Source organism: Populus alba, chromosome 10 (assembly GCF_005239225.2).
Source record: "Populus alba chromosome 10, ASM523922v2, whole genome shotgun sequence".
In the NCBI taxonomy this organism is placed as follows: domain Eukaryota; kingdom Viridiplantae; phylum Streptophyta; class Magnoliopsida; order Malpighiales; family Salicaceae; genus Populus; species Populus alba.
In genome coordinates this window covers 5,893,065-5,914,952 of record NC_133293.1, presented here as the reverse complement: position 1 = coordinate 5,914,952, position 21,888 = coordinate 5,893,065, and the positions used below count along the sequence as shown (strand labels likewise).

General features: G+C 33.0%; 2 protein-coding genes across 2 annotated transcripts; one reads left to right on the top strand and one right to left on the bottom strand.

Moving 5' to 3' along the window:
• Positions 1-8,002: 8,002 nt before the first annotated feature.
• Positions 8,003-11,703, top strand: LOC118045464 (serine/threonine-protein phosphatase PP2A-2 catalytic subunit). Its single transcript, XM_035054113.2, has 7 exons — positions 8,003-8,656; positions 9,112-9,226; positions 10,204-10,312; positions 10,398-10,475; positions 10,937-11,128; positions 11,234-11,403; positions 11,496-11,703. The coding sequence occupies exons 1-7, from the start codon at positions 8,401-8,403 to the stop codon at positions 11,497-11,499; spliced, it is 924 nt and encodes a 307-aa protein (XP_034910004.1). The 5' UTR covers positions 8,003-8,400; the 3' UTR covers positions 11,500-11,703.
• Positions 11,496-15,481, bottom strand: LOC118045465 (uncharacterized). The gene is made up of 4 exons (XM_035054114.2): positions 15,184-15,481; positions 14,970-15,087; positions 14,413-14,709; positions 11,496-12,395 (listed from the first exon to the last, which is right to left on the bottom strand). The coding sequence occupies exons 1-4, from the start codon at positions 15,273-15,275 to the stop codon at positions 12,279-12,281; spliced, it is 624 nt and encodes a 207-aa protein (XP_034910005.1). The 5' UTR covers positions 15,276-15,481; the 3' UTR covers positions 11,496-12,278.
• Positions 15,482-21,888: the final 6,407 nt, after the last annotated feature.

Sequence of the window (21,888 nt, the reverse complement as noted above, 5' to 3'; positions counted from 1 at the left end):
CAAATATCAAGGTTAGAGGATCCACTAATGGTATTTCAAACAAGTATAGTATAAACTCTTATTATTCAACTGAAAATCACACATAAAAGAGGTTCCAATCGGATGATTTGTCATTAATAGTTGTTAACATGATCATATTAAGTAACACCAAACTTTTAAATATTTTCAGGAATTCATGATGCTAACTTATGTTAACAACAAATCAAGTTCCTTTTATAGCACAAGTGTAGGTTATACCATACGATTGGGCTATGAGAGTGCCAAACATTTGTTGTACCAAGTGTTATACAACACAAATCTAGATTAACCATTTAACAAGCAAGTTATTAAGAATTAGTAAAATAAAAAGATAAGACATGTTAATGTTAAACATTAAGGTCCATGTTGAGTTTACACTATACTTATTCTTACACCATTAGTATAACCTTTTCATCTTGACATAATAAACTTAGCTAAACATAATGAAGAAGAGAAACATAAATAAACAAAACAAGAACATAAATAAACTTAAATTCATGGCAAATGCCTCCTTTTATAGGCTAAAATTTAGAACATTGATTTGATGACTAATTGTTGAGTGGGTGGCCAACTCTTGACTTGGTGAAAATCCTTATCTTCTTGTCTGAACAAAACGTCATTAATAACACCAGAACTGGAACCAACTGTACCATGAAAGTTATATGAAGTTTTCTTATCTTTCCAGGAAAAAAACACATTGAGGTCATTTGGACTTCTAAAACTCGAGATATAGGCTGAACACTAAACAGTGTATAGGCTGTAGGACAGATTCGGACTTCTCTGTTGGTGCTATAATTTAGACTTGAAAATGGCCTTTTTAAATCTTGGACTCCCATGAAAGTTGTAGGCATATGTCTTACATTTTCATCCATATAAATCAGACTTAAATCTGAGATCTACAGCTCCAGATATGACCCATTTACCGAACAATGTTCCAGTTTGGACTGCACCAACATCTCTTTTCTAAGTTTGACCCTTTCTTTGTCCTTTCAATTTCAGTACTTAAACTCATCAATCAATCCTTTCATTTATGTGATAGGCCTACATTTAAGATGAACATTTTCCATAAATTAAAGGTATCTTATATTATTAGATATGTTATTATAAAACATGCTTTAGTTAAGGAGTTATTGATACTTTAAGTGCAAACTGATAATATAAAACCTAGATAAAAATGCACTTTTAAGTACTAATCACACCCCCCAACCAGCTTATTACTAGTCCTTAGTAATCAAAGCGTTAAAATAGAAAAACAATTTGCAAATTCCACAAAGTAAGGCATTCATCATTCAACTTCTATTAATCTATCTAGATAAATAAACTCTCATTAAATTCATATATCTGCTTAATACCTCTTAGACATTAATAACATTTTCTTTTGTGCTCATATCAACATATAGTTATGGGGCTTTACTTGGAAGAAAACAAAATTTTTGTTCTAATGTTTAAGGTTAACTTCCTTGGGTTGAGATTTTTATCTTTTTTTTTTTTTAATTTATACATATAAATTAAAACACAATGCATCTTTAACCCATGTAACGAGCTTTCAGCTAATGATTCCCAGACTAGTTGATATTAGGGCATTAGGTGTTGAGACCCCCGTACAAGCTTAGTAACTCGGGTTGCAGATACTGATATATAGATAGTGCAATGTTTGATTCCCTTAAGCTTTTCTCCTCAACCCATATAACAAGCGTTGGGCCAATAGCTCCCAAGTCAGTTGAGTTTAGGGTATTAAGTGTTAAAACACCCCTTCGGGCTTAATTGCTTAGGTTATGGAGGCTATGAAACCAAACTTATCTATGTTTTTATTATCATTATTTTTTTTTTTTTTTTTCAAATTATATAGTATCTCTTTCCCTTAGTTGTTACCTTTAACAAAAGAACATAAATAATGTAATAATCTAATATGCAACCCACAATCATATGTTAAAGTGTGTGTGTGAAAATAAAGGGTTAAGAATACTTATTAAATGAGTATATGAGTATAATGAAGTGATAACAATGCAAGAGTTTGTAAACCTGAATATTTCGAGAAGTATTCTAATAGACCTTGTTAAGAATATTTACTAAGATGTGTCTCAAAAGTCAAAAGAACTCATTTACTCTGTCATCCTAGTAACAATAGTTTTGCAAATGGTTTATGAAATAGAAAACACGGTTAATTTTTTTTTTAAAAAAATCAACTACTACCCTTTCCTCCCAATCAAAATGAAACATTATCCTCAATGTCTTAAGATAGAAAGATAGAGTATAGAAGACATCACTTGAAATAGCGAACACTGATAAACCTGAAACACATTTAAACAAATATAAGAAACAATAAAGCACGATAATAAAACCAAAAAACACAGCTTTTACAAATGAAGGCTCAAATCCATTCTAAACTTTTTACGACTTTCCTTAGTTGACAAATTTATGCGACTTATGGAGGGATCAATTACAGGGATGAAAGATTGTAGTTGGTCAATCAATTGTTCAGCAATAGCAACAGAGATTATGATTTGTCGTGCCGAAAATGTTAAAAATTCTTGTTCCATAGCATGATCAAGAAAAGATAACAATTTATCATAAAAACCATTAACATTTAACAGACCTATAAGTTTATGGTGAATGTGCAGTTGAGCCCAAGAGGAAATATGAAAGATTTCTTCCAATATACTCAGACCACCTGGTAAGACAATGAAGGTATCAGCATGTTTAAACATTGTATTCATTCAATCAGACATTGTGGAGACCTGTAATTCCTCTTCAATTATTTTTCCAATGATGACCCTTGTGCTAAAGCTTTGGAGACAACCCCCAAAACTTGACTACCTCCTAAAAATACAACTATTGACACTCCCCCTATTAACCCAAGGCTGCCACCCCCATACACTAAATAAATCTTTCTCTCAGCTAGTATCTGACCAAGATGATTTGCTGATTCTAAAAATTTTATTTCCTTCCCAGGACTGGATCCACCAAAAGCATAAATATTTTTTATGTGATGACTTGAGAAACTTGCCATTTCTACACACTTTTATATATGTTGAATGTATGGGTTGAGTAGAAATGAAAGGAAAGAAGAGAAGATTTTATAGATGAGAAATTGAAAAGGCAATCATACCACCTATATGTAGGCCAGCTATAGTCTCTCTCTCTCTCTCTCTCTCTCTCTCTTTATTTATTTATTTATTTACTTATTTTGAAAAAGCATGTGTATGTACAAATAGTTATGATTGTGGCTCACATCTCCCTTGGTTTTATGTCCAAGAACGGCTTAAACGTTCTCTATGGGTCAGGGATAAGCTTTTTATCCAATTTTCTTAAAAACTGGCAAATAGGGTCTTTTTTAGTCAAATTCCTAAGACTATGTCTAGCATGTTCTTTATGAAATTGTGGCCATAAATCATGAATTGTACAATGCACATCTCCACTAGGGTGCGTCTCAAGAGTCAATAGAAGATTATCTAAAGACCCCCTACTCAGGCCATCCTTAATGAATTGTATTTTATCTTCACGGTTTACAGATACCATTCCTAAAGAACAACATGTCGCATTGCAAGTCCATTTGGCATATCTGTGACAGACTTTTAGTTGTTTTGCACAATGTTTCTTTGTAAAAGTGCTTTTACCTGTTCCAGGCATGTATGAAATGAAAGAATTGGAGGACTCACTTAATAATCGGACCTTTGCTTCAATCAGCCAGTGAATATCTTCAGGAATTCCATGATTCATTAACAACCTTAATCTTGCACATCTAGCACGGTAAATTTTTTTAATCGCATTCTGAGGCAGAGTGGGGAAATACTTTTTCAATTTTTCAAGAGTGGTGTCCATTTCCAAATGAGAATTGGAGGAGAGATTCAAAGAAAGAGGAAAGAGCAAAGAATTGCACAAATATATACGCAAATATCAGTTATCATGGGAAACTGAAAGAACTAACTTAAGAGTCACGGAGTACCGTTATCCGCCATTTGACTGGGGTGAGAAAGACTTGAAAACATTGCCATTCTTTGGATTCTCAATATCACAGGCTCTATATGGATACATATGTTTCACAATAAAAGGACCGCTCCATCTTGATCTTAGTTTTCCGGGAAATAAATGGAGTCAAGAATTTTAAAGCAAGACTTTTTTACCAACATTGAATGTTTTTCTCAGTATTTTCTTGTCATGAAACTCTTTGATTCTTGCTTTATGAATTCTTGAATTTTCATATGCATCATTTCTTATTTCCTCAAGCTCATTTATTTGTAATTTTCGCAGCTGACTAGCATCATCAAGGTTTGAATTGAAAGCTTTAATAGCCCAATAAGCTTTATGTTCAAGTTCCACAGGCAAGTGACAAGGTTTTTCATAGACTAGTTTATAAGGTGACATACCTAATAATGTTTTATAAGCAGTTCGATAAGCCTAAAGTGCATTATTAAGTCTTAAAAACCAGTCTTTCTGATTAGGGTTCACTATTTTCTCTAAGATCTATTTGATCTTCCTATTAGCAAGTTCTACATGTCCACTCGTCTGAGGGTAATAAGGGTGGCAACTTTGTGTGTGATTCAATATTTCTTTATTAAAGACTCAAATGGCTTATTGCAGAAATGTGTTCCACCATCACTTATCATGGCTCAAGAGATTCCAAATCGACTTAAAATCTTTTGTTTCAAAAACTTTATCACTGTTTTGTGATAATTGTTTCAGCTTGGAATTGCCTTTATCCATTTTGAAACATAATCTACTGCGACTAATATGTATAAGAAACCAAAAGATGGAGGAAATGGACCCATAAAATCTATACCCTAATAGTCAAAGATCTCAATGACAAGAATAGTATTTAAAGGCATCATGTGATGTTTTGAAATAGATCCTAACTTTTGACAATTTTCACAAGTCTTGCAGAATACATGTGAGTCCTTGAATATGGTAGGCCAGTAAAATCCACTTTGTAAGATTTTTGCAGTTGTCTTTCTTGATGAAAAATGACCCCCACATACCTTAGAATGATAAAATTTAATGACACTACTTACCTCATTGTGAGGAATGCATCTTTGAAATATTTGATCAGGACAATATTTAAATAAATAAGGGTCATCCCAATAAAATTTCTTCACTTTGTTCAAGAACTTTCTTTTGTCTTGGGTACTCCAATGAGCTAGCAATTGTCCTTAAACAAGAAAATCAACAATATTAGCAAACCAAGGCATTGTAGAGACAAAAAATAAAGATTCATAAGGAAAATAGCCATCGATTGGTGTGATGTCAGATCTCGAATCGGTTGTCAATCTTGACAAATGATCTGCGACAATATTTTCGGTGCCTTTCTTGTTTTTGATTGTGATATCAAATTCTTGAAGTAACAAAATCCACCGCACCAATTTAGCTTTAGAATCTTTCTTAGAGAGAAGATATTTTAATGCTACATGATCACTGAAAACGACAACAGATGAGCCAACAAGATAAGATCTAAACTTGTCACATGCAAATACTACTGCAAGTAATTCTTTTTCAGTGGTAGTGTAATTCATTTGAGCATTATTTAAAGTTTTACTTGCATAGTAAATCACATAAGGTTTCTTATCTTTTCTTTGTCCTAAAACAGCACCTACGACATAATCACTAGTGTCACACATTATTTCAAAAGGTAGTGACCAATCAGGAGGTTGAATGACAGGAGCAGAAGTAAGCAAGCTTTTAAGTTTAACAAAGGCTTTTTCACATTGTTCAGTCCATTCAAAAACATTTTTCTTTATTAGAAGGTTACACAATGGTTTAGATATTACACTAAAATCTTTGATGAACCTTTTATAAAAACCAACATGTCCTAAGAATGATCTAACATCTTTAATAGATTTTGGTGTTAGCAAGTTAGCAATTAACTCGATTTTAGATTTGTCAACCTCAATTCCTTTCGATGAAACAATGTGACCGAGTACAATGTCGTTTGTTATCATAAAGTGATATTTTTCCCAATTCATTACAAGATTCTTCTCTTCATACCTGTTCAAAACCTTTTCCAAATTAGTTAAACAATCATCAAATAAATCACCAAAAACAAAAAAAAAAATCATCCATAAAAATCTTAAGAAAATGTTCAACCATATCACTGAATATGCTAAGCATGCATCTTTAAAATGTGGTTGGTGCATTACATAATCCAAAAGGCATTCTTCGATATGCAAAAGTACCAAATGGACATGTGAAAGGAGTCTTCTCTTGATCTTCCAATGCAATTTCAATTTGGTTGTCACCTGAATAGCCATCTAGGAAACAATAAAATTCATGACATGCAACTCTTTCTAGGATTTGATCCATGAAAGGTAAAGGAAAATGATATTTTCTAGTCATTGAATTAAGTTTTCTATAGTCAATGCACATGCGCCAACCAATAATAGTTTTAGTTGGAATTAACTTATTTTTCTCATTTGTTATCACAGTGACTCCAGACTTTTTGGGTATAACTTGGGTAGGATTTACCTATTTTCTTTCAGAAATAGGATAAATAATTCCATTATCTAGAAGCTTAATGGCTTCATTTTTCATTACTTCTTTCATATTAGGATTAAGCCTTCATTGCATTTTTTTAGAGGGTTTGGCATTTTCCTCCAAATAAATCCTGTGTGTGCAAATCAAAAGACTAATTCTTTTTATGTCATTTATGGTCCATCCTAATGTATTTTTTTTTTTTTGCATTTTCATAATTTGTAATAACTTACCTTCTTGATGTGCATTAAGTTTTGAAGAGATTATTACCGGAAAAGTTTCATTTTCTCCCAAAAATGAGTATTTGAGATTGAATGGTAACAGTTTCAAATCAGGTTTTGATTGAACACTTGAAGGTATTGACTCAATTGATCGTGGTGACAATTCTTTAATTTGTGGTCTCCAATTACATGCCTTTAATTCTTCCTGAAAATAGACCATTTGTAAATCATTAATGTTCAGATTCAACCCCTTCCTTACCCTCAAAGATTGACTTATCATCTTTCTCACAAGGTTCAAGAATGGGTTTCACAAAGATTGGCAAGTATAAGTTTTTCAAGGTAAGATAATAAATTTAGTATTTATCAATAAATCTGTCTTAAGTGATGATTATTATAATTTAAATACTCTTGTCAAATCAAGTATTTTTACACAGAATTGGTTCTCTTATATACAGAACGTCACCGCATTCCATAAAAATTTTAAATTTATTTTTGCTAAAAATTAATTTTTTATATTTTTTAAATCGTTTTAATGAGCTGATCTTAAAAATAATTTTTTAAAAATAAAAATATATCATTTTAATGCATTTCGGTACGAAAAAGCACTTTGAACAGCAACCGCAATCACACTCCCAAACAAGCTATAGAAAGAAATGGTTTAATAACATAATTTCTAATTTAAGTATTTTATTAAAGTTTAGTCAAATTATAATTAAATTAGTACATAAAAATCCAAAGTCAAAATTATATTAGATGATTCCTAGAAAGAAATTTAATCAAATTTATAAGACTGGTTTAAATTCAAATCCACGGACATCATAAGTCGCCTGCTTGAGGTTATATAGTTTCGGGCTCAAGTTTATTAGCTTCTGTTTGGGCTTTGAGCCTTATTGCCTTTTCATACCAGCATTCATTTTGTTATTGGACCAGAAAAAAAAATATTAATTAAATCTACGTAAAATACCATATATATATATATATATATATATATATATATATATATAGTTTGTTTTTATGATATTCTTTTTGACCGAATAAATAAATAAATAAATAAAATCTTGACTCGTTAAAACTTAGAACTCATCAAGAACAAGGCCGCAAACACAGTCCGCGTGCGAAGCCTCCTTCAATTAAATTAAATAATTTCAGCACCCCTCACCGTCGTACTCCTAACAGTAGTGTTGGTGGTTCAAAAAAGAGCTTTACCGACACGTGTCTCCCCTTTGTGATTTTGACTCGGCGGAGCACCGGAGAAAACAAGTTTCTCATTGCTTACAAAATAATTTATTTCTTTGACAAACTAGGAAAAAGAAAGAAAAATCTCCAATTTCATTTGCATTTCACTTTCATTTTATTTCCATTTCAGATCTCCTCTCCTTTTTCTTTCTTGCTGCTGCTGCTTCTTTCTTTCTTTCTTTCTTAATTTTCCAATAACAATAACAATTATTATTAGTAGTGGTACAAAACGACACATAATTTTTTATTTATTTTTTAAAAATAATTATTCTCATACCTCACGGCTCACGGAGAAGAGAAAATAAAGGACAGAGAGGCTCCTCTCCACTCTATTTTAAAAACCCTATCAAAAATCCATCCAAACTTTAAAGAAATTATTATTATTATTATTATTACTATTACTATTACTATTATTATTAGTGTAAAAATATTAGTTATTAAGATTGAGAGAGAGAGAGAGAGGATGCCGTCGTCGCACGGGGATCTGGACCGTCAGATCGAGCAGCTGATGGAGTGCAAGCCTTTGGGAGAGGCGGATGTGAAGACGCTGTGCGATCAGGCGAGGGCGATTCTGGTGGAGGAGTGGAACGTACAGCCTGTGAAATGTCCGGTCACCGTTTGTGGCGATATTCACGGCCAGTTCTACGATCTCATCGAGCTCTTTAGGATAGGAGGGAATGCACCTGATACCAATTATCTCTTCATGGGAGATTACGTAGGCCAGTCTCTCTTCCTTTTTTTTCTTTCTTTTATGTTATTAAAATTGATTTACGGCTATTTTTAATTGATACCGATTATCTCTTTGTTGGGTCTGTGTGTGTGTGTTGCTGATAACAAAATTGAATGCATTTCTGATTGAGCTGCAAATTTTGACTGTTAGGAGTTGAATTTCATTTGCATTTATGTTAACTAAGTTGTATGCTTGGTCGAAATCCGGGTGGGGCTGAATTTCCGCTGATGGAGCTATGGATATGATTAGTTTATGATAGAAATACTGACCATTGCACATTATGCATGTGGTTAGGTGTTGGGGTTTTTTTATAAATAGTAATCACTTCCGTTGTTAAGATTTTCTTTTTATGGGATCTTGAATGGGAATGGTTTCTGGCATTCTTTCAATGTTTTACACTTACAACACAATCATTTTCTAATATTGTCGATTACATCAATGCAGATCGTGGGTACTATTCAGTGGAGACGGTCACGCTCTTAGTGGCCTTGAAAGTTCGTTATAGAGATAGAATTACAATTCTTAGAGGAAACCATGAGAGCAGGCAGATTACTCAAGTGTAAGATTTTGTTTTTCTTTCTTGATGGAAGCTTGCCTATGATTGAGTAATATGAATTCTGATACTGCTCAAAGAGCACAACGAGCCATTTTTGTATGATTCTTCAGTAAGAGCATATTTCTTTCATTTCTGTTTTTCTTTGTTAGATTTTTTTTTTGTCTTGAAGTTCCTGTCATAATGATACAGTAGTAAATATAAAATATCTGCACAGAATATTGTGTTACTGGCTGCTCTGATCTAAAGATGTAATACTCTATATGGAGACCACTTCCTTCTCATAGTACCTGGCCTTGTGAGTTAACTCATTTGTGGAGCTTTTGGGTTCCATTAATGTGAGTCCTTAGATTGTTTTATGGTGATGTGTGCTCATACAGTTATAAGTTGGTTTCATCTGAAACCTTTCTGTAAAGAAGAAATTTTTTTGTTCCTTGACTCAAAAGGAAACGCTATGAAGCCACATATATTTGGAATCTTTACGCAAAGCAATCTTCGTGTCTCAAGTCATAAGGCAGGCGACACAGATCTAGGATGATGACTGATTTGTTTTTCAGATACAAAATGTTGTTGCAATGGTTTAATATGTCATTTGATGATATTCTGGGGACTTGCTACTCAACAATCAACTAAGTGATGAAGCCTTTGCAGCTGTCTCTTCTCCACCATACTCAGCAAACTTTAAGTTCACTTGTCCTCCCTTCCAAATGTATATGCTGCTAATATTTCCAGTAGTCTGAGACCTATTTCTTTGCACTATAGACATTAAACCCACTTGTTTTTTCCCTTCCAAAAGAACATCTTAGCTAGCTCATAGCCTCATAGGCTAAACTTTGTTCTAAGAATGTTCTATTACCTTGAGCCCCCCCCCCCCCTCCTCTCACATGCAGGCATAATTCCACATGCATATGCAAACACATGCTGGTAATCATTCTGTTAACTCACTTTGATTACTGATGTGCTTTGTTTCTATTTGTTTTCAGGTATGGTTTTTATGATGAGTGCTTGAGAAAATATGGAAATGCTAATGTTTGGAAGTATTTCACTGACCTTTTTGATTATCTACCCCTTACAGCCCTCATTGAGAGCCAGGTTTGAGTCATAAGTGTTTTCATGATTTTTGCTTCGTGTAATCAATTGCCAGCTTCTTTCTTACTGCTTCTATCTCTTGTTGTAGATCTTCTGTTTGCATGGAGGACTTTCACCATCTCTTGATACGTTAGATAACATCCGAGCTTTAGACCGCATACAAGAGGTGTGGGTCTTCTCATTCTTCAAAGTAACGTTATCAAGGCTGGAATATGAACTTTAAGTTTTTAATGGTTATGGTGTCCTAATCAGTAAGTAATTGAAGGCAATACAAGCAAGCATGATGGCCTTTTCTCTGTTATAGGAACTTAATGCAAGTTTTTTTTAGAGTCATGGAAAGTAACTTTCATAAAAATTATTATTACATCTAAAACTTGGTTATATCAATGACATTTGTTAATTTTTAGCATTTTCTTTTCTGGCCAAGGATTAAAATAATGATAGCAGCATTCCCTTCTACCCTATTGCACTGCAATTCTATCATGTCAGCCATTTCTTCTTTCTAGGGCTATACACTTGTGCATTATTCAGTGCATTGCCAACAGCTTTTTAACTTTGCTAGATTATTGTATTCTTCTGTTGATTTTGGTTAAACAATCACATCTTTGTCATTCTCTGCACAAGTAGGTTCCACATGAAGGGCCAATGTGTGATCTCTTATGGTCTGATCCAGATGATCGTTGTGGGTGGGGAATATCTCCTCGTGGTGCTGGATATACATTTGGACAGGACATAGCTCATCTGTTCAACCATACTAATGGACTCACTTTGATTTCACGGGCTCACCAGCTTGTCATGGAAGGGTACAATTGGTGTCAGGTAACTAAACCTGGACAAGACAAACTTTGTTTCTTCTTTCCATGTGCTTTTTTTCTATAAGAAGCATGCTGGTTATTAAATCAATGTCTTTCATTTTTACTTCAGGAAAAGAATGTGGTTACTGTATTTAGTGCTCCAAACTATTGCTACCGTTGTGGTAATATGGCTGCAATTCTAGAGATTGGAGAGAATATGGACCAGAATTTCCTTCAATTTGATCCAGCACCCCGGCAAATTGAACCCGACACCACTCGCAAGACCCCTGATTATTTTTTGTAATTTTCATATTCCTGCCAGCTGTTTGGAATCCTTGTCTGTTGCTGTATCACTGTAGATGTGTCTTAAAAAGGAGCTTTTGTTGTTTAAGGTGAGGTTGATCGACAACATCATTCTTTAGTTGGAGTTTGTGCTGCTGCTGCTGATGCTGCTGCGATGTTGATATGCCCAAGTCATAGAAAAACTGAGAAGGCATCAATGGCCTTATGTCTTGTATATTCTCAGAAGGAAGCAGCAATAACACGGTATATCTTGTTCTGTAATTTTACAAATTCAAGTTAGAGTGCAGGTTTTGTTTTTGTGAGCAAAATGTATGTTGCTTACTTTATTCTGATTTATAAACAAAACCACAGGCGAAAGAGATGCTTAATCCTAGAATATGTTGCATGGCTTTCATTCAAAAAAAGAAACAGGGAATGCTGCATAACAGTTACTTTGAAAAGGGTTGAGAGAGTGCCAGTAACTACATAGTAATGTTCCAACAAAATTGACTCACGCTCGACGTAGTCCTTGTTCACTTTCAACAGTTGGTGCATACATTTATAAATAAATATAGTCCTAGGCCAAGGGATGACGGGGCAGATGCCATTAAGGAAAGCATGAGTCATTAATGCTGTAATGATATATAAGGAACCTCTGCCATTCTTACCAACTAAAGAACTTTCATAACTTTTACTCGATGGTTCATAAGCTTTGTTGAGGTTACAAATCAGACAAATGTTACACTACAATACATTTTTTGAGCAAAAAACTGCAAATGATAAACACTTGACCCTTTTCTACATGAAAATCTAATAGCTTCTAAACCTCAGATATCATTATAAACTGGTTTCATGTGGAGGAGAAAACTACGAAACTCGAGAAAGTTTCAGAGTTAAAATCTATTCATCTGGATCCTTCCCACTCCAGCTCCGGCCACCACAGTAGCAGTCTGCTTTCTTCGGAAGTACACAACTGAACCACTTGCGAGTAACAAACACAAAATAATCCCCTGTCCAAAGTGATTCAGACCATAAGAATGAAGGCTAACATTAGAATACTACATAAGCAGAGTGCTTGCAATTCTTCTTGCCAATTTTCACACAATAAATACAAAAAAGAAAGAAACAGACAATGAAGCTGTGGCTCATAACATTCCATTCAAATATGGACCCTCTTGAATCTATTCAGAAAGTTGCTTCTCTCCTGCACACTTTGTACTTTTCATTCACCACCATTCTCAGATTGAAAGACATGGTATGCATGCCATACAGAGAAGATATATCTATATTTTCTTTCTGAACTTTCTTTAAAAAATCATCAAACTTACTAATATATGAAAATCATAAGACATTTCTTTCTTCAGAGTAGGAATTGAAGTCCTGTGATGGTATTTTGGTCTTGTGACCTCAACAAGAAGCATTGCCCTTACAGAACCTAACTAACCAAAACCTCAAGGCTCCCATTTTGAGGCTCAACATTCCCCAGTTCTGACTGCAGTGCTAACTGAGTAGCACATCTCTTGAGAACACGCACCACTATACTTTAGAAAAGAAAAATACTAAGTATTAACAATAAGCATTAGCAATAATTTCTCAAGCGAGCTCCTAAGGGCTTTGATGAATTAATTCTCACTCAGCAAGGTTGGGACTACTCTCGATGTAGTAAGAGTTTGAAACCTTTGGATCTAAATCCATATTGACCAGCATATCAACAAATTGAACCAATTACATATAGATTTGGAATTTAATCATTCTTCTTATTAGTCATAAAATTCAGGAGGATGAACCCCATTAGTCTTATGATAAATGCACGTTCAACTCGGTTTAAGGAGGCAGAAATTTAGCAAACAAGTAGCAAACCTCTTGAATTTTCAATTTACATCATTCTTGAAATTAAAGGATTGGGGAAAAACAGTGAACAGTCAAACGACCACTGTGATGCAGCCATGGGAAAAGAGATGCATAAATTATCTTAATTTGATTTTTTATTTGTCTATGTTTTAGTTTTCCTTGTAAATCTAGTCTAGTTAGGAAATTTAGGAATCTTAACAATTCTAGTTTCTTGTTTTTTTTTTCCTTCTCTTGCCTTTAAGGAAGGGGGGCGTTAGTTGGTGCTTTACTACTCTAGAAGTCCACTCTATCGGGTTCACGCTCGAAGCATTCTGAAATGTATTGGAAATTGCCTTTTATGTGGACTACCAGCCAGGTATGGGTGAGTCTCCCAATGCCTGGTATGAACGTTATCAGTCTGCAGTTACTAGGAATGGGTTTTCTTCAAGTCCACATGATTCTGCTCTTTTTGCGTGTCCCTCTTCTAGTGAACCGGTTATTCTTTTGTCGTATGTAGATGATATGATTATCACGACACTTCAGATGGAAGTCAAGTTTTCCTTGTAAATGTAGTCTACTTAGGAATCTTAACACCATTTAGGAATAATAATTTATTTGACAACTATAATATTAATTCAATGAATTCTATTATGTATTTGTTGTTGTTGGTACCAGTTCTTAAAACTTCTTTGAGTGGTGGAAAATATAAAACCAAACAACCAGGCCTATGAGCTTTTCTTATTTGAATTTCAATATCCTGTTAAATTCTGGACTTCTAATGCTTTGGTGCCCATAACAGGAGCTCCTATATTGTATACTCAAAGAACTTTGATAATGGAGTTACTAGTATTTGGTTTAGCTTCAGAGCTGCAACCTTGAGTGTTCTTTCTCTTTTCTCCAAATGTTATTTTCTTCTTCTCCTACTTCATTGTTACAATAGCATTGGATTACCATTGATAGCAATATTAATATCCAAATTCGCATACATCAACCGTAACTCGTGACAAATCCTCTAGGGGACATGCAACTAAAGTTGTCCTACATGAATTTAGTACCAAAGCCTTCTGTAAATCATCTATATTTCTTACCTAACATCACTTAAATTGCTATATAATGATAACAAACAACAATTCAATTATCACATGCCACAATCACATAAACAACAAAGAAAAAGGATATTTAAAAAGACAGACATACCTCAAAACCAAGTACTGACAAATTCTCTGTATTGACTGATATACAGCTTCTGTAAGTGATATAAGCCTGTGATCCACCCTTGGCTGTAGAGGAATCATCCAGTAAAGTTCTACCCTCATTTGAGGCAGTGGTCTCTTGCAACATTACATGAGGATTCGCATCATCAGAGATTTCAACAGCAGATCGACCATTTGGAGAATGCTGCTTCCCCTTTTCATTCTCTGTATCATGATTAATTTCAACACATTTGAAAGGGATTCGATGGCCAGTCTCGCTGCATCGATATTTTTCATCACTCTACCAAAACAAGAAAAGCAAGATACCACCAAATCCTCAAATCTTAACAACATGATGATGGTGATGGTGGTGGTGGTGGTGATAATGGAGATTATTATTATTATTATTATTATAAACAAATTGAAGGAATTTAATAATTGGGAAACAAATTAAGAAATTAAATACCGCAAAATAAGTTACAAAATTCAAGGAATTATTATTAATATTATCATTAGAAAAAGAAAAGAACAGAAAATAAAAAAAGGAGAATATTATTAAACCTTCTCAGAGTAGGCGCAGGGAACACAGGGACCCGAAGGAGAGCAATCGAAGGTAAGGTTAGTGCCGTGAGGTGTTTCTTTGAAACTAAGTAATACTCTACGCCCTAAGCCTCCGTTTCTGCTCCAAATTTTATAATTATTCAATTTTAATTTCATAAAAATACATGCATAAACAAAATGAATCTGAGAGAGAGAGAGAGAGATTTGTGCTCACTCAGTCGTGTGATCTATGTCCAACGCGTGAATGGAAGAAAGCAGCGCCCATACTGCAAGGATCGCCGCTGGTGCTGAATCCCAACTTCCCATCGTTTTCTTCTTCCTACTGATTTTTCTTCCTCCACCAACCTAGCTTTGCTGATTAAAAATATTTCTGGGCTTTGTTTAATGGACAAAATGCTAATTCTTCTTTCTTTTTTTACTGATTAGTAGATTAATTAATAATTTTTTTTTTTTTTATTCTACATGAATTTATATTCGGATCAGTTTAATTAATAATTTTCTAATATTTCTTTACACATTCATGCATGCATGGTTTATTTTTTTTCAACAACAGTTAAAAATCAAGATAATCACGCTGTTGGACACATCCTAAATGGAAGGCATGAATTTTTGTTCCCCTGATGTTCACAACTGGAAGATTGTGTATATTTCTATTTATCTGGTTATAATGTATCAGTATCTCTAAGTAATAGAATATACCAATTTATATGCCCACCCTAAAAAAATGTTTAAATCTCATGAAATTTTTTAGTTTTGTTATTAAATCTAAAAATTATTTACTTTAAAATGTTTTTTTATCAAGATAAATATTTTTATTAACATATATCTTACTTATCTTTATAAATACAAGATTTTTAACTAGAATCATTGTCTCTAATAAAAAAATATTTTATGATTTTTACAATAAATTAACAAGAAATATCAAAATATTATATCCATATTATTATATCCATATTTTAAATCCATACTAAATTTGGGCTTTTTATGGTTGTGTCTTGGGTTGTGATGTCTAGTCTTTGTCTTGTTTAATGGGTGTTCACCTGCAAAAAAAAATTTCTTGTCAAAAAATGGGACATTCTAGCACTTAAATTAGTAAATATAAAGGGAGTAAAATATATGTAAAAGAAAGAGTATGAAATAAAAGAGTAAAGGTGTGTTGGATAAAAGAGTAATTGAGTAAAGTCGGCTTGAGTCTATCCTTTTCTTACCCAGTAATTTGTGGTATTTATAAATATCAATTGTCACATAAGCTTACCTGATAAAGAGAAAAAAATAATGGAGAATATATGCTTTCTTAGAAGGTTAAGTATTGGTTGGCCTGTCATGCTTGCTATTAATAGGGTTGGTGCTTGAAATTAAATTATTGGTGATGAAAATGGTCAAGTCAAGTTTAGAGATAGCCTTTGATGGAAATGTTAGCCTCAAATGTTCGATAGAGGGTGGTATCGTGTGCGGTAGGTGGTGTATTATTAGGAATAAAAATATTTTTGAATCCTAACATGTAGGTTGAAAATACGTTGATAGCTGAATAAAAAAATGATATGAGAGAAAATAAGAGAAGATAGTTATAATAAAAAGGTTAAGAGGCAAGGAAAATGAAAGGGAGAGCCCGCCCAACCAGACATGCTTCTCATTATTATTATTATTATTATTATTATTATTATTATTATCATACCATCATTTGCCCTTTAAATCTTTTAAACAAACATGTTTGGAAGACTTTGACCAAAATTAGGGGAGAAAATACTTATGTTATCTTCTTGGCTATGCAACATGAAAATGTTATTTGTGGCTTTTATTTACATGCTTGTATTAGAGTTTTTCTTCAAATTTTTATTAATCTTTATATGAGAGAGAGGGGGGGTAGTTTAATTTTCTTGCTTATTAAGTGAAGCACTCCAAGTAATAATAAAAAAATAGTATAAAAGTAAATGATATTTATGCATCTAGAAATGAATTTTAGAGAGAAATGTCCTATAAATAGTCATTGAGAATGAAGAAAGATATTTAATCATGTAAGTGGTCGCAAGGACCTGAAGAAGGATCTCTAATCTTTTTTTAAAGATAAGTAGTCATAAAGACCTAGAAAATTTTAACGAAGACATGGAGATTTTATCATAGAGATTTTCATAGAGAAACATCACTACTTTATTTGAGAAATTGAAAGTGTAGAGATATAATTTCTAGAGATAATTTAGAGATTATTTGATTTCATATAACTTGTCAAGCATACGAACTTCCTTCCCTTGTTCTAGTTACTTTTGTTTTCTTATAAATTATTGGAGGTAAATCCTCATAATCAATCTTTCTATCTATTTTTTAGTGTGTGGCACTTATCAATGTTATGTCTATTCTCACAGTAAAAAAAAAATGAACTTATTAAAGTTTCCCATGTTCATGCTACTTTTTATAGGAGGAGGATATTACATAATCTTCTTCCCTTGGATAACATCTATCACCTTGGTATGTATGGTGGTTAGAAGCTTAAGGAATTTCATGTGATCATAAATGTGTCCATTCGTGCTTCTTTAGGATTCAAAGGTGGGAGATTGATGGCATTGCGAATACTATGCTATTTTGAAACATAGGTTTCCTTGTCTCGTCATGCTATCTCCTTCTACTCGAATATGATTCTTCATGGAATGTTTTATATTGACAAGATGTTTTTCATGAATAGTATACATGTGTTCCCATAATAAGTAGTTATAGACTCCATTAATTAGGGCTTTAATGACAATAAGTTCTAGTACATTCTCCATATTAAGCATTTTTCATTAAATTTATGAAGGTATTATTTAGTACTTTCATCTTCTCATTGGATAATGGCAAAGAGCTCAATCATACTTGTTTTAGCTAGAATAATGGTGTTAAATGAGAGATGAGCTTAACACAAAGATCATAAAGACCAGTAATAGAATCAAGCTCGAGACAGTGATGCCACACCCAAGTATACCCTCAGAAGGTCGTTAGGAGGATTTTACATATAGCTTCACTCTTTTAGGTCACAAGCTCCAAGATATTTCTAATATTTTAGATGTGCTCTCTAAGATCTATAAGACCATTATAGATGTACAATTTGGTCTTTTAAAAGACACAGTCTTAGAGAGGTGAGTGTGTTCTATGACTAAATAGAGAGTCTTCTACCTAGTAAGAATGGTGTTCGTTCTTATCTTAAGAACTGGTGCAGTCTCACATTTAAGTCTTTTACAACAAAGAGTGTATGAGCAAAACATAAAATAAAGATTGATGTTAATAGTTGCGCTTATGGTTAGTACTTGTTAAAGAATGCTCTTTATAGCAAGAATGACTCCTTATGGAGTTGGAGTGTTGTGTCTACTTTGCATATTATTTTGTCATATCCTTTAATGGAATTGAAGTTGTATTTATGCATTTGGTGCATGTAATAAAGTTGTGTTGCATTTCCTATCGATGAAATAGAAGAGTGTGAATCTATTTTTATATGGCTAAAATAACATTGTTGAGCACTTGTATTTTGATTAGTACTTAAAAGTGCATATTTATCAAGGTTTTATATCATCATTTTGCACTTAAAGTATCAATAACTCCTTAACTAAAGCATGTTTTATAATAACAAGTATAAAATGCCCTAATATATGGTAAATGTTTATCTTAAATGCAGGCCTATCACATAAATCAAAAGATTGATTGATGAATTCAACTACTAAAATTTGTAAAGATAAAGAGAGGGTGAAACTTAGAAAAGAGATGTTGGTGCAGTCCAAACTGGAATACTGTTTGGTAATTGAGTCATATCTCGAGTTACAGAAGTCCAAATGACCTCAAATTTTTACACAGATTTACTAAGACATAGGCCTACATATTTCATATGATCTAAGAAGGTTGTTTTCAAGTCCCAATTATAGCAACAACGGAGAAGTCCGAATCTGTCCTACAGCCCGAACATTATTAAGTGTTTGGCCCATATCTGGAGTTCTAGAAGTCCAAATGATCTCCATTTTTTTTCCTGGAAAGCTGAGTCAATTTCCTACAACTTTCATGTTTTTCAGTGGACCCAGTTCGGATGGTAACATTTTTGTTTTATTCAGACAAGAAGATAAGGATTTTCACCAAGTCAAAAGTTGGCCAGTCACTCAACAACTAGTCATCAAATCAATAATTCTGAATTTTGGCCTATAAAAGGAGGCATTTGTCATGCGGGCTTGGTTGTTCAGATCAAATTCATGCTCTTTATTTCTCTCTTTATATTTTTTTTTTTGTAATTTTTAAGTTTTGCTTTCATTAATATCTTGTTTATGCTTTTCATTTCCTTTTCTTTCCTTAGTTAACTTGTATTTTCTTTATGTTCTTATTTTGTTTATTTATGTTTCTCTTCTTCATTATGTTTAGCTAAGTTTATTATGTCAAGATGAAAAGGTTACATTAATGGTGTAAGAATAAGTATAGTGTAAACTCAACATGGACCTTAATGTTTAATATTAATATGTCTTATCTTTTTATCTTACTAATTCTTAATACCTTGCTTGTTAAATGGTTAATCTAGATTTGTGTTTTATAACACTTGGTACAACAAATGCTTGGCACTCTTATAGCCCAACCGTATGGTATTACCTACATCTGGGCTATGAAAGGAACTTGATTTGTTGTTAACATCAGTTAATATCATGAATTCCTGATAATATTTAAAAGTTTGGTGTTATGTAAATAAGATAATTAATATGATCATGCTAATAATTTATAATGAGCTATTAATGGCAAATCATCCGATTGGAACCTCCTTCGTGTGTGGTTTCCAAATTGAGTAATAAGAGTTTATACTATACTTGTTTGAAATACCATTGGTGGATCCTCTAACCTTGACATTTGTTTTTATCATTGTTTAATCCTCATTAATCTTTCATCTCAAAGTTCTCATTAATTTATTCATCTTCTTCTTTTATTATTATTATTATTATTTACATTCTATTTATATTATATAATATATCTCTTTGATCTTTTCATAAACTCAGTATATAGGCTGGAAACCTGTGACCCGATCTTTTAGATCATTCTCAGGTATAACAACGCCACGTACTGAGTATTATTATTGTTGTTGTTGTTGTTGTTGTTGTTGTTGTTGTTGTTGTTGTTGTTAGTTGTTGTTGTCTTGTTATTTATAATTTATACAATTAACATCTCTATGGTTCGACCCCGGTCTTGCCGGGTTATTTATTACTTCGACACTCCTGCACTTGGGAGAAGACATCAATCTTTTGGTCGTGTCATATTTAATGAATGTGATGATGGAGATTTGGAGGAGATAGATTTCTTGTGATAAGGAGATTAGTTACTCTTTCTTATCCTGGAGTTTTTCAGCTATGGGAAGAATAAGGAGTTAAAGGGAATGAACTAGCTTTTGTTAGTTTTCCATAGACGGCGGATGAAGTTGTGAAAAACTTCAAACTAGATTTAGGCTTTTTAAGGTTGTGACCTAAGATGAGGTGACTGGTCTCGACTTTGTTCAATGGGTGTTCATTTGAAAAACAAGTTCCTTGTCAAAATAGAGGACCATTTAGTGCCTAAGTTGGTAAATATATGAGGGGTAACATATGTGTGAAAAGAAAATGTATACATAGAAAAGTATAGGTGTGTTGGACATGCAAGTAATGGAGTCAAGTTAGCTTTAGTTTACCCTTTTTTAACCTGGTGACTTGTGGTATTTATAAATACCATAAGTTATATGAGCTTACATGATGGAGAGGGAAAAATGATGGAGCTTGTAGGAAGTATAAGCTTGAGTATTGGTTGGTGTATCACACTTGTTATTAATGGATAAGTTGTTTAAGAACAAGTCATTATTAGCAAGGGTGGTTAGGCCAAGCTTAAGGATAGCCTTCAATGAAAAGGTTGGCCTTAGAAGTTAGAGAGATGTTGTTTATTGACGAATGAGGGTGGTGTGGTGTAACACCCATAGGTTAAGGATGCGTTGTGTTTCAAGTTATCATAATAATAATAATAATAATAATAATAATAATAATCTAACTTAAGGAAGTTAACCTTAAAAATTATAACAAAATTTTAAATTCTTCCAAGAAAAGCTCTATAGCTGTATTTTGATAAATTAAGCACAAAATAAAGGTTTATTAATATCTTGTTTAAAAAGTATGAAGGAGATAAATAAATTTAATGAAAGTTTGTTTATTTGGATAGATTAATAGAAGTTGAATGATGAATGCCTTGCTTTTGAATGTCGTGAATTGTTTTAACGCTTTGATTACTAGGAACTAGTAATAAGCTAGTTGGGGGGGTATGATTAGTACTTAAAAGTGCATTTTTATCAAGGTTTTATATCATTATATTGCACTTAAAGTATCATTAAATTCCTTAACTTAAGCATGTTTTATAATAACAAGTTTGATAACATAAGATATCTTTAATTTATGATAAATGCTCATTTTAAATGTAGTCATATCTCACAATTTAAAGAATTGATTGATGTGTTCAACTATTCAAAGTGAAAAGACAAAAGGAGGGCTAAGCTTAAAGAAGAGATGCTGGTTCAATTCAAACTGGAACATCATTCAGTTATTGGATCATAACTGGAGTTGTAGAACATGGATTTAGGTCTGGTTTATATGGATGGAAAGCTAAGACATAGGCCTAAAACTTTCATGAAGAGTCCAAGATTCAAAACGGCCGTTTTGAAGTTCAAATTGTAGCAACAAAATAGAAGTCAGAATCTGTCCTGTAGCCCAGATATTGTTTAGTGTTCAGCCCATAACTTAAGTTCTAGAAGTCCAAATGAGCTCATTCATGTTTTGTTGGAAAGCTAAGACAAATTTCCAGAACTTTCATGAAGATTATCTATTCAAATTTTGATGTTAGCAATGACGTTTTGTTCAGACAAAAAGATAATAGTTGTAGCTAAGTCAAGAGGTGGTCACCTACTCAATAATTAGTC

Bases quoted from the DNA above. Each gene is read 5' to 3' on its own strand.
- LOC118045464 (XM_035054113.2), top strand. From the start codon at position 8,401: ATGCCGTCGTCGCACGGGGATCTGGACCGTCAGATCGAGCAGCTGATG. The intron at 10,313-10,397 runs GTTTGAGTCATA...CTCTTGTTGTAG, and splicing joins CAGCCCTCATTGAGAGCCAG to ATCTTCTGTTTGCATGGAGG. The intron at 11,129-11,233 runs GTAACTAAACCT...TTTTTACTTCAG, and splicing joins AAGGGTACAATTGGTGTCAG to GAAAAGAATGTGGTTACTGT.
- LOC118045465 (XM_035054114.2), bottom strand. From the start codon at position 15,275: ATGGGAAGTTGGGATTCAGCACCAGCGGCGATCCTTGCAGTATGGGCG. The intron at 15,088-15,183 runs GTGAGCACAAAT...AATTTGGAGCAG, and splicing joins GACATAGATCACACGACTGA to AAACGGAGGCTTAGGGCGTA. The intron at 14,710-14,969 runs GTTTAATAATAT...TTGTTTTGGTAG, and splicing joins CCTGCGCCTACTCTGAGAAG to AGTGATGAAAAATATCGATG.